General features: G+C 45.0%; 1 protein-coding gene across 1 annotated transcript in view; it reads left to right on the top strand.

The window, feature by feature from the left end:
* The first annotated feature begins 11,327 nt into the window (after window positions 1-11,327).
* The window catches only part of Myo1h (myosin IH), a 109,862-nt gene continuing 107,687 nt past the window's right edge, over window positions 11,328-13,502 (top strand). The window contains exon 1 of the mRNA XM_017802167.2: window positions 11,328-11,360. Within this exon, the coding sequence (XP_017657656.2) occupies window positions 11,349-11,360 (12 nt within the window). The 5' untranslated portion in view covers window positions 11,328-11,348. The remainder of the gene's footprint in view (window positions 11,361-13,502) is intronic.

Genomic DNA, 13,502 nt, shown 5'->3' on the forward strand with positions numbered 1-13,502 from the left:
TCTGAGGAATCCTGGGACTGGCCTCCACTGAAGTTGGTTGTGAGAGCATGGGGTACAGGGAGTTGGAGCTCTGAGACCCCCCCAACAGGCTTTGTCCAACATTCAGACACAAAGTCTGGGGCCTCCCCCATGAAAAAAAGACTACCCTGGTGGGGGCTTCAAAAACAATTTTCAGTCATCATGCTTCCTGGGACAGGCCAAATCCTGTGGGAAGACCCCAGAGGCAGCTCCTGTCCATCTGCTTTCGTGCACTCACTTTCTAGGTAGCTCCTGTGTGACAACTGGGGACTGCTGTTTTTTTTTCTCACTCATTCTTCCTGCCCTGCCATGAGGTGCAATCCCACATGCATACAGCTCAGCCTCAGGCATCTGCTAACATCCTGTGTTTGAGAGTCTAAGAGCTTGTCTCCTATAGATGTAGCAGATTTGGTGATAATTCATGGTATGTGCATGTTGACACTGAAGAACTAGAAGATTCCTGGAGAACCACTGGTTCTTAGTCAACAAATGGTGTGTGTGTGTGTGTATGCGTGTGTGTGTGTGTGTGTGTGTGTGTGTGTATAAAGTGCAACACACATGTGCCAAGTGTGCATGTGGCAGTCAGAGGACAGCCCTGGGTTTCCATGTTCACCTTCTATCTTGAGACAGTCTCTGTTGTTCCCCGCTGTGTGCACCAGGCTAGCGGGCTTGTGAGCATCTGGGGATTCTCGTCTCTGCCTTCCATTTCACTGAAGGAGCACTGGGATTACAGACATGTGCTACCATTCCCCGCTTCACATGGGTTCTGTGGGTTCAGAGCCGGACCTCACACTTGCTTGGTAAGCACTTTGCCTACTGAGCATCTCCCTGACCTGGAAATAATTCTTGAAACAACAAAGTTGCTGTGTGGAGCATAGGAAGACCTTCTTCTCTGCAATTTTGTTTTCTGTGGTTTCAATTACCCATAGTCAACCTCTGTCTGTTAATTTCAGAAATAAACAGTTCAGGGTTTCAAGCTAACTTAACTGTTTTGTTGTTAGTGATATTTACGAGTTAAACATTGTTATAGGCATGAACATTGATGAAAATACATAGTGTGATAGGGCCAGGTATGCTCTGTGACTTCAGGCATCTGCTGGGGGCCTGGGGAAAGGGGATACTGAGGCACAGGGACCTGTCACAGATCTTCTCCAGTTACTCCAGGGAAACTGAGGCACAGGGACTTGTCACATGTCACCCCCAAGTTACTCCTGGACAGCAGTTGACTTAGTTCCCGTGTTTTAATAAACGGCAGGGAGGTGTCCTATGGTGTCCTCATTCCATGGAGACCGGATGGCCATCTCCCCACCAGAAGGAAGGTGAGGTCGCCTCAGATGGGCTATTGATGTCTCTGACATCTGTGCTCTTTATCCTCAGTTCCTGTGGTTACTGTATTAGTCAGGGTTCTCTAGGGGAACAACCAATAGGATGAATATAGAGTGAGTAACAACACTGGGGAGGTCAAGACTCTGGCAGATGCTTGGTCCATGGGGCTGGGTGCCTCAGCTCTCCCAATCTGATGCTGAAGACCTGGAGTGTTCCTGGGGAGCTGTGGGTCCTCAGTCAAAGATGGTTCTGATGTCAGCAAAGGAATCAGCAGCGCCAGATGGGTAAATCAACTTGGCAGCCAGCAGGAGGAAAGGCCAAGTGAGGAAAAGGCAGGAAGAGACTTCCTTCTGCCACACCCCTGTTCATGTTGACCAGTACCAAAAGGTGCCGCCCATATTTGGGGTGGGTGTTCCTTCATCAGTTAAGGCCAACTGGAAGAATTCCTCAAGTGAGGAGGCTCCCTACTCAGATGATTCTAATTCATGGACATTGACATTAAAACCAACAATTGCTGGTTGGTTACCAGAATAAGCTGAATGTGTCTGTTGACCTGGGATCGTCCCTTTTACAGGGAGTTTGTTACATCCCGACAGAGCTATTCAGAGCAGCCTCAGACCTTTAACAGCTCCTCCAATCTCAGCCCCCCTCCCCCGCCCCCAACATACACACCCTTTCCAGAACTTGGCTGTCCATGAAGCATTTGGTCAATTCCTTTCTCAGAGGCAGGTTTGTTCTCCCAGCAAGCTGGGGAGAGTAGAATACAAGGATCCTGTCCCAGTGTGTAAGCTCCAGGGCCAGCTTTATCACAAGCCTCATTTCAAGGTCTATGTGTACTTTTAGTGGATTCCCCCCCACCCTCCCAGTCTTTCCAACTTCATTTTGTAGCATGTTGGAAAATGTTATACTCATTGGTTGCATGGCTTTTAAAGAAAAAAAAATCATTTCAACCTGTGACCAACCAAGTTGACCTGACAACTCAGTTTTATCACACCCTAAAAAGCAAACCTGAGGCTGGGGAGAGACGCCTCAGTTGGTAAAGTGCTTGTTGCATGAGCAGAAGGACATGAGTTCAGATCCCAGCACACATGTGAAAAACCTGGGCACAGAGCACACCTGTAATCCCAGCACCATGGAGGTAGAGACAGAAGGATCCCCAGGCCTCACTGGCCAGCCAGTCTGGCTGAATTAGCATGCTCCAGTTTCAGTGAAAGACCCTGTCTCAAAAAAAAAAATGAGGTGGAGCTGGGTGCAGTGGCACAGGCCTTTAGTCCTAACACTGGGAAGGCAGAGGCAGGTTGATCTCTGTGAGATTGAGGCTAGTCTGGGCTACATAGTGAGTTCCAGGCCAGCTGGAGCTACAGAAAGACCTTGTCTAATAACAATAATAATAATAATAAATAATAATAATGTGGTAAATTATTGGGGAAGATAATTGGTATCAATCTCTGGCTTATACAGTCACACACACACACACACACACACACACACACACACACACACCAAGGTCTAATGACAGCAAATGTGAACTGCAGAAGCAGGTTCTACAGCTGACCCTCTGCTGTGTGCCTTTGGGTAAGTTACCTAATTCCTCTGTGCTTTCTTTTCCTTACTTTGAGAATGGCATGCATCATGGGTCATGGTAAGCAGTAAATGACTTAAGATGAGTAAAGAATCTAAACAACAGTTGCCATGGAGATTTGCTATTATTACTAAAGAGTGGCAGAATGTTTGTAAATGCCAGTTCCTGCTAAGGCAAACTCCAAGTTCAAGTGAGAATTGGCCTTCTTAGAAAAGATGTATTTGGAATTGAAAGGGTTCTAAAGTTCCCAGTGGCTTGTCCACCACAGAACCAGACTTTTCAAACCGGCCGGAGTTGAAGATAAGGGACAGAAGTTTGACCCCTCTCTCCTGACATTCTGGGCACTACTTTGTTTGGTTCTTTTGAGACAGAGTCTTACTGTGTAGCACTGGATGGCCTAGTACTCTCTGTGTAGACCAGGCTGGCCTCAAACTCACAGAGATCTGCCTGCCTCTACCTCTTGAGTTCTGGAAATTGAAGGCGGGTGCCACCATGCATAGCTTCTAGACACAGTTTTTGGTACATGCCAGGCTTGTGGAGTTTTGGATGGAGCCGTGCCTTTGAAGACACTGTCTGTGGCCCATCCCCAAATCAGTTATGCTTGTGTAGGAACCCCCTACCCCCATGCCTCCCAGCTTGGCAGGTAGAGAGCTCCTTGTGTGCACAGTCCAGACCACTCCCATGTCCCCTCTGTTAAGGTCACCTGTCAGTCACTGCCCAGGACTCTGGCACAAATTTTTTTTTATATTTTATTTTTTTTAATTTTTTCATGTGTATGTGTGTATTGCCTGCATGTAGGTAAGTGCACCGGTGTCATGCAGTGCTCGCAGAGAAAAGAGTCTGTCAGATCCCCTGGAACTGGAGTTATGGACAGTTGTTAGCTGCCATGTGGGTGCTGGGATTCGAACCCGAAATTTTAATGCATGTTTTTCTGCAAATGTCCCACAAGGCCCAGCTTAGCACCAGGTTTTGATTGAAGCACACCATTATCTGTGCTTTGTGCTAATTCAAGAAAGGCTTTCTTTGGCCTTTAACTAGAAAGGAAACTAGTGAGGCTGGGCATGGTGGTGCATGCTTTTAATGCCAGTACTCAAGGCAGAGGCAGGTAAATCTCTATTATTGAGGCCAGTCTACATAGTAAGTTCTGGGCCAGCTGGGGCTGTTCTCAAAAGAAGAAAAAGAAAATAGTTTGGGGGAGCAGTTCCAATGGCACCTTGAGGTCCTTGCGGCCTGATGCTGCGTGTACCTCCCTAATGGCTCATGCATCTTGTCTGTCTTTCTCCCCACCCCTGGGAGGTGCTCAAATCTCTTCTAAATTCTCTTCCACTTTGCTTTTTTTGGGTCCAGTTCTAGCTGCCTTCTTCATTTTCAAGAAATGAATGAGCCCACAGCCAGAAGCACACAAGTGTATACAGCTAACCAACAGGAGCTTTGCTCTTACTGGGTACCTGGGCATTAAGTGACCTCAAGAACCCTTCTACCAACACTGGCAAATGGATATTATTGCTCACATTTAATTTTTTTATTTATTATTTGTGTGTCTGTTTGTGGCTTTCTACATGTGAGTGCAGGTACCCACAGAGGCCAGAAGAGAGCATCAAATCTCCTAGAGCTGGAGCTGCAGGCTGTTGTGAACCACCTGACCTGGTGTTGGGAAATGAATTACAGTCCTCTCCAAGAGTAGCAAACACTCTTAACCACTGTGCCATCTCTCTAGTCCCCAAACATTTTCTTTTTCAGTTGAGAAACAGCAGAAAGTTTACACAGCCAGCATCCTTGGGAGTAGACCCACTGGAGGAACCAGTTGAAAATACTTTGCTTTTTACCACATCAGGCATCCTCCTGTGATCAGCAGGACTCTGTCCTTCCCCACTCCAACATCTATAAGCCTGCTCCATATATAGACATCCCCACCCACTTCTTGTGGTACTGGAGATCAAACCCAGGGAATGTCACATTGTAAGCAAGTGCTCTACCAACAAGTTGTGTCCCCAGCCCCACAACCTATATTTAGAATTCTTGTTAGTTCTGTGATGAAGTTTTTCTTTCCCATTTGTAATTCTTTCTTTTCTTGTTTTGAGACAGTTTTCACTGTTTAGCCCTGGCTGGCCTAGAACTTGCTATGTAGATTAAGATGGCTTCAAACTCACTGAGATCTACCTGCCTCTGCCAAATGCTGGAACTAAAGACATGTACTACCACACCTGGCTAAATTTTATTTTCTTAAACAGCCTCATTGAGATATCCACACACTGTAGAATTTTCCCTTTTATGATCTATAGAGCTTTGATCTTGGTATAGTCACAAAATTGTGCAGTGGTTACTGCTATTCCAGAACATTTACATTCCAAAAAAATCAAACAAAACCAAAAAAATACTTCCTTAGCTATTAGTAATCACTTTATTTTCTATTCTTCCCTTAGCCCCCAACAACTGCTGATCTACTTCCTGTCTCTATAGGTTTGCCTATTCTGGTCATTTCTGGTCATAAATGAAATTGCATGTGACCTTTTGCATTTGTCTTATTTTGCTTAGCATAGGATTTCTTCAATTTGTCCATGTAGTAGCATCTATCAAAAGTCCACCTCCACTTCGTGGTGAGATAATATTCCTTTGTATGGATTTATCACATTTGTTAATACACTTTCAATTGAGGGAACTTTTTTCTTGCTGTATTACTTAGTCTTCAGTTTCTGTCTGACATTTTGGAGAGTGGCTAGATTAGGAAACTGGTAAACATTTGGAAGGTTCTTACAGTTTTGTATACACATTTTTCTCCCTTTTTTGGACAAAATAGTGCAGAATTTCTCTTTGCAAAGTATAGAAGAAATCAATCACGAATGATAAACATATTGTACAACAGTATTGTACAATACCATTTTCCTGTCTGGTTACAGTTTTTAGATCAGTAAGGTCTAAACTCCTCCTCGGAACCAGGGCTGGGGAGTGAGGCAAATCATGCACTTAGTTGAGGTGACAAGTTTAAGGGGCAACTAAAAAAAAAATCAAGACAAATGATATTTTAGTACTGATTTTAAAAACAAGACTGATGCAGAAAGACTACAATGGATAAAATATCGATATTTTAAACAAAGGCAAAGTCAGTATTCAGGTGTGCCACACAATAAAACTAATGTACCAGAATGCACTGCTTTAGAAACCTTCAGCTCTACAATGCAACCTCTTGAGATTGATGTCCCTTTGTGCCTGATGCTGTGGTGGCTGCTGGGGAGACCAGGATGCAGGCACAAACATCTGGAGAAGCCAACTGTGCATGTGGTTTTGCATGGTTTGTGCGGCGTCGTTAGGAAGGAAGAGGAAGCTTGTTTGTTTTGTTTTGATCCCAAAGGAAAATGCAATGAAAGAGAAAATAGCGAAAAGACGATTCCTTTAGAAATGTGATTAATAGAATCAGCCCGTATGATAGGAAACACTGAAGCCAAATCTGGAGTCGAAGCAATGCTTTCAGAGACTGTTTTCTTCATTTTAAAACTGCCTTACAAGAGGAGGCAGAGCGTTCAGAAGTCCCTGTGCCCTTGACCGAGGTCTGCCTCGAGCCCGTTCGCCTTTCTTGCCTGTGTTCCCTCAAAGCATGCCTTCTAGAATTTCCTTCTCCTCCCCACCCGGAGCTCAGTCCAGCATCATATTCTGCATTGGTTCCTGCTCCTCTTTAGCCCTTTTTAATCTACAACTTTTTCCTGTGTCTTTCTTAACATGGATATTTTGAAAGACCTTTCTCTATCCCTTCCTTCCTCCCTCCCTCCCTCCCATTTTAGCAAAAAAAAAAAATTGTTCATCTGCGTCTCTCTGATAATTCGGCAGGACTCGGTCCCAAGTCTGGATTCTCAGATGAAACACTACAAGGGTGACACCCATTCTTCTTAGGGAATCCGGTCTGGAGGCCTGTGAAGTCCATTTGCCCCACACTGGCTCTTCGCATGTAGCCCAGGTTGGCCTGGAACTCCCGATCTTCCTGCTTCAGTTTCCCGAGTGCTATGGTTACAGGCATGCACCATCATGCCCCGTTTATGAGCTGCTAGGGGGTAGAACCCAGCCACATCCATAGCCCAGAGATTCTACCTTTAAAAAATGAAAGTATGGGTAAAGTGCTTGCTGTACAAGCATGAAGACCCCAAATCAGATTCCCAGCAGCCATGTTAAAAGCCAGGTGTGGCAGAGCCACCCATAATCCCAGTTCTGGGAGACAGACAGGAGCTCCTGGGGATTCACTGGCCAATCAGCGTAGTCAATAGGTGAGCTCCACTTTTGATGTGAGACCCTGTCTCAAAAAATAGAGTGGAGAGAGACTGAAGAAGACACCCAACGTTGACCTCTGGGGTCCATGTGCATATACCACACACACCAAAAAACAAAACAAAACAAAAAATGAAAATCTAATCACATTGGACAAAGAGTTCAGAAATACAACTTTTATAGCAGCATTTCAATTTTTAAATATAAACAAATTAAAAAGATTTTTTTTGATGTTTAGGGTTTCTTTTCTAAAGAGATAGAAAAACCAAGCTACATATTGAAAATGATTGGCAAAAGCCAGGTGTGGTGGCAAACACATGATCTCAGCATCTGGGAGGTAGATGTAGGAGAACCAAGAATTCAAGGCCAGCTTGGACTATGTGAAAACTTGGAGGTTGCGGGGGGGGGGGCCAAGTTAGGGAGAGGAAGAAAGAAGGCAAAGGAGGGCAGGAGGGAGGAAAAATAAGAATCAATGCTTGACAATTTATGCAAGATAGGAGAATGTCTAAATTCTGATCTGAAATCTTTTTAATCTACAAAATAATTTTTGAGATAGGATCTCACTATGTGGCCCTGGTTGGACTGGAACTCACTATGTAGACCAGGCTGGCCTCAGACTCACAGAGATTCTCCTGCCTCTGCCTCCCAAGTACTGAGATAAAAGGTGTGCACCACCAGGCCAGCTGGAATTTTCTAATTTTAAAAACCAATATATAATCACTGTATTTTGGGGGTACAATGTGACACTTCCATACCTGAGTGCCTTGTGTAATGATCAGATGAGAGTAATTGTCATGTCTATTGCCGCAAACATTTTTCACATCTTTGTGTTGGGAGCATTCCAAATTCTATCTGCTAACTGCTTTTCTTTTTTTTTAAATTTTATTATTTTTATTTTTTTATGTGTATGCATGTATTGCCTGCATGTAGGTAAGTGCACCCGTGTTACACAAAGCCCACGGAGGTCAGAAGAGGCTGTTGGATCCCCTGGGACTGGAGTTACGGAAAGTTGTTAGCTGCCATGTGGGTCCTGGGATTCGAACCTGGGTCTTCTGCAAGAGCAGTGTTCTTAACTGCTGAGCCATCTCTCCAGCCCCTGCTAACAAGCACAGTGAGGTGCTGTCAATCAGGTTGTCCTAACGTGCTGCAGGACCCCCCCAAAGCTACCCCTCCCATTCAACTGCACCCTGAACTCACCAGCCATCTCTCTCTACCGCACCCTGTAACACCTTTCCCAGCTTTGGGGACCCACTCTTCCTAGCTCTACATACAAGAGATCAAGTTTTTAGCTTCTACCCTTTGAAAATATGACCTTGAAAATACCTGCAGTGCAGACACATTCTGCCATGAAAAGAAGAGACGGCTTTCTAGTTTCTAGAAAGAGACATTGAATAAGGTCTTGGTGGCTTTCTGCCCCCCTGCAAGTCAGTACTGTGAGGGTTGTAAACAAGCAAAAGGAACAACAGGGAATGACAGCACCCCAATGTTTTCAGCAGTGTATGTTAGATGAAATAAACCAGGATCTTGAGTGGTCATAGGTATTGGGTGATTTGAATGGCCCTTAATTTTTCTTGAAAGTCACACCTACCCATGTATATAATGTAATCTATATATGTGCATGTATATGGTCCTAGGCGTGGGACCCATTCTACCACTGAGCTATAGTCCCAGCCCAAATCTTCTTTAAAGGCCTATGTCCATAGGATTTTTCTGTGTATATGCAAGTGTGTGCATGTGTGTGAATGCATGTGTGTGTGTGCATGTGTAGGCCAGAGCAGCTTTATGTCATTCCTCAAGTACTGTCCACCTTGTTTTTTGAGCCAGGATCTCTCACTGGCCTGGAACTCACCAAGTGGGCTAGGTTGACTGGTCAGAGAGCCCCAGGAATCTGCCAGTCTTCACCTCCCCAGTACTGGGATTGCGAGCAAGCGCCACCATACCCAGCCTTTTTAAATATGGGCTTTGGGGCTTGAACTCAGGTCTTCGTGTTTGCAGGACAAGCACTTTACTGATTGAGCTATCGACCCAGTTTTCCCATAGGAGTCATGCACTCTGTGAAAGACTTAGAATATGTTTAGTTATTTGTGTATAATAAGTAGTTACTCCTGAGATTGCCTGTGCAAACTTCAGTAGCTACCACTGGAGCACCAGTGGCTGGAGGGGCACAGTGGGTATGGTGTCCTTGTGGGCAGGGGAGATATGTTTGAAAGAAAGAGCCGCACCCCTGACAAGTGGTGCAACCTCTGTGGAAAATGCCACAGAGAAGTACATACACTGGGGAGTTCAACTGGGAGAGGAGACAGATAAACGGATTCTAGTAGAAATAGATAACATTGCTCCCCACATCACAACATAGGAGCAAGTGTCTGACACAGGCCTTTGAAAACCTGCCTCTTTCTTCCCCATGTTTTTAGCCTGCCAGAAGAAGAGCATCTCTGGTGAGTGGGAACCTGTCTTAAAATGACTGTCCACACCCCTAGAGTAGATAGTAGCCCATATGACTGAGTTTGACTATTTGCAGGTGGGTTCAGATAAGGTGGGGAAGTGGATAGAAAAAGGAGTTGGCTGGAGACCATTGGTGGCACAGGGGGTTGGAGGTCCTTGAACTGACTTTCACACAATCTCCAAATCCACACTCTATCTGTAACATGAATATGTTGTGGTAAAGTTACAGCAGAGGTGAAGTGTTAACTCACCGAAAAAGTTCCATGTTGACTAGTTTATTACAAGTCTTTCAGCTGCAATCTGCCTTGTATAATTGGAAATTCCATGAGAGCTGGGCTTCAGGCCCGGTTTGATTCAGCATTTTCATGACAGCATCAGGTCCCCCCACTTGATTTCTAGGTGATACAGGCCTCATTCTCAGCCTGGTTTCCCTCACGGTTTAGGTAGTGGCCACAGGGGTGCCAGGCCTCACATGCCTATTATTATCATTGTTGGCTGTTTCTATGGAAGAGACTGGAAATCTCCTTCCTTGATTCTGAGACTGTATCCTTGATTCTCTTTTTTTACAAAACATTTTTATTTTTTAAATTTTATTTTTTATTTTTATTTTATGTGTATGAGTGCATTGCCTGCATGTATGTAAGTGCACCTGTGTCATGCAGTGCCTGCGGAGGAGAGAAGAGGCCATCAGATCCCCTGGAACTGGAGTTATAGACAGTTGTTAGCTGCCGTGTGGGTGCTGGGATTCGAACCTGGGTCTTCTGCAAGAACAGCCAGTGTTCTTAACCGCTGAGCTATCTCTCCAATCCCACAAAACATTTTTAAAGAAAAAAATATATATGTATGAGTGTGTGTGTGTATGTGTGTGTGTGTGTGTGTGTAAGTACATGTGCCTGCAAAGGCCAAAGGAGGATGTCAGATCTCCTGAAGCTGGAGTTACAAGTATTTGTGAGCTGCCTGTTGTGGGTGCTGAGAACCAAAGTTGGGTTCTCTGCAAGAGCAATAGATGCTCTTAACCACTGAGCCATCTCTCCAGCCCATGGAACTTTGTTTCTCATTTACCCATCTGAGCCATTTGCTCATGGGAAAGTCACCTGCTGGAACTGAACCCAGAGCAAGGGCAGAGGAGTGAAGTTGCTCCCCACAAACATATGGCCGGGACATTGTCAGGACAGGGAACCAGACAGGGGCTGGATGAGTGGGCATACGCATTAGCCCATTTTTGGTTGGGTGGATGTTCAAGACAGCTATTCAGTGATGAGAGAAAACCGTGTATGCATTTCAAGCAGTAGAATAGGCTCCTGAGGGGGTTCCAGGAACCATGAAGACCCCCTGCCAAAGGATCTTGTTTGAGGATGTTCTATGCAGCGAGGCTCATGAACTGAGAGAATTTCATGTGTAGCACAGCTCACCAAGGGTCCTGCCTTTGTCTCAAGTTGGGCATCTGGGATTAATCAAAGATCAGCAGTGGCTGTAACATAATCTGGTAGGAGGTCTGGTTTCCAGTTCCTATCGCTCTAAAGGACCTGTGTGTCCCCAGGTGGGCACAGGTGCAGTCCCCGCCTCCCTCTGTGAATTATTGACTAAGCTCCACCTGGCCAGCTAGAATCGCCACGGACCTTGGATGCTGAGTGTCGTGTGTCACAGGATTGCCAGCCACTGGGAAGAGAGTTCTGCACGGCTCAAGTGGATAGTGCAAACAACCCCTCTCCCTCCAGGCACCATGGGATCCAAGGTAACGGGCTTGACGGTGGTCTTTCAGGGGACTGCTCTTCTACGACATCTAAGTGACAGTGGGCATGGAGAAAGAACTAGGTTCATGGATGAGATTCTGAACTTGGTGAAAATTTGGTTTAAGGTGGTCAAATAGATGTCTCTTGGGTGGGCTGGGGAAGTGTGACCATTTAGCACCAAAGGGTAGGGAGTTTCTCCTTCATTTTAAACTGGTCCAGAAGAGCGAGTATGTTATCCAGAGTAGCTTTCTGTGATGATAGAGTAGTCACATCATGCTGTCCAATGCCGTGACCATGGGCCACAGCTGACTACAGAGGACATGAAATGTGGCTAACATGTCTGGGGAACGGACGTGCTATTTCACTTTGCTTTCATTAATGACTGGCATAGGTAGCTGGTGGTTATTAACATGCGTGGAGTTTCAGAGACAGTGGTCCAGTGTCAAAGACAGTCACAGGGAATCACTGCTTTTATGTAAGAACCTTAGTAAATTTTATTACCCCACACATGCCATTTACTTTTAAATGCAGTAACCCTGAACTGTCCCAGTCAGCAGTCAGCTGAAGGACATAAAAAAAAAAAAACCCAATAAAAGGCAGAGATTCAAGGTCAAACTTATTGCCTTTTTCTAAGAGTTAATTATAGACATTCTTAAAAGGGCCATTTTTCTGCCCCTACCCAAGAACCATCTCCTGGTTGTCTGTTTACAAAACATGATTTGTTGATGGACTGTCTCTCCCTAGTAGGCTAAAGAGGGTCACAGAAACATTAGCATATGCAGTCAGAATAATTTAGTAGCCATCCCCAGGAGCCTCCCTCACCCAGAGGAACTCTAGCTGTCATCGATCCATTCAGCCAATATCCATTTCTATAGCACGGAATACTGTTGCCTTGGCAAATAGTACTCACCATAGTACCTGCCTTGACTGAAATGTATCTGAACACCAGGTACGGGGTGGACCTGGTTTCAGTGCCCTTGCTACATCCCATCGCAAAGTGATAACTCTGTAAAAGTGAAATGTCTATGGGAGAAGATCACTTGGTTCATGGTAGAGAGAATTCACTGTCCATCCTTACAGAGGAAGGGCAAGGGGCAGGCATGTAGTTACACATGGTCACTGGTGGAATTTCTTAATATCGTGGCAGTATGAAATTCATCTTTTATCCTTATGTGTGTGTATGATATGCATGGGTGTGTGCACATTCCTGTGCATGAAGCATGGGCACATGGATGCCACAGAGCACAGTTGTGGAGGGCAGAGGACAGCCTCTGGTGTCAATCTTCACCTTCCACCTTGTTTGAGGCAGGGTGGTTGCCACTGTGTACACTAGGCCAGCTAGCCTGTGAGCTCCCCACTGTCTTCTGTCTCTGTCCCTCATCTTGCCTGTAGGAACACAAGGATTACAGACACATGCACCCACACCTGGCTTAATGCAGGTTCCGGGGATTGAACAGAGGTCCCCATGCTTGCATAGATGGCTTTACTCACGGAGCCATCTCCCCACCCTCAAATTCATCTCACAAGCACACAGACTTGTCTGTCTGCTGTTGCACTGTTTTTAAATAAAGGAGGCTCTCTTCCCACTTTCTCAGATTCCCTCTGACAAAGCTAAGGACAAATCGGCATATTGATTATTTCCTGCTGAAATCCTTTGAGGAACTGTGGATTCGGAAGGGGCTGCTTGCTCTGCCTTTCCCTAACACAGCAAGCCAGGTCAAGTCTTTTAGGGGAACCATCCTTCACTTAACATGACTAGAAAAGAGCCTTGATCAACGGAAATCGGTATTCAGGGCTGTAGTGGACCTGAATAAACATGGTCTAGAGTAATTCCTGTTTTCCTTAAGCTTCTGTGCTGCCGGCACATGTATCTCTTAGTTACATACCTAGAATTTCTTCACTGGTTCAGAAACCCACATGTCTGCCGTCCTCTCACAGATTAGGCATTCTTTGTCTAAAAAGTATAGAAGCATATTTTTAAACATTATTTAATAAGCACATACTTAGAAGAAGCATTTCATTACAACAGCATTGACATATTCAATAAAAATTTCCAGAGCTAAGATGCATCTCATTCAAAATTGGCTGTAAATTTTTAGGTTTACAGTTGAATTAATACAGTTATACAGTATTGTAATGTTGAT

This window comes from Nannospalax galili, unplaced genomic scaffold, assembly GCF_000622305.1.
Source record: "Nannospalax galili isolate Female #2095 unplaced genomic scaffold, S.galili_v1.0 scaffold103, whole genome shotgun sequence".
In the NCBI taxonomy this organism is placed as follows: domain Eukaryota; kingdom Metazoa; phylum Chordata; class Mammalia; order Rodentia; family Spalacidae; genus Nannospalax; species Nannospalax galili.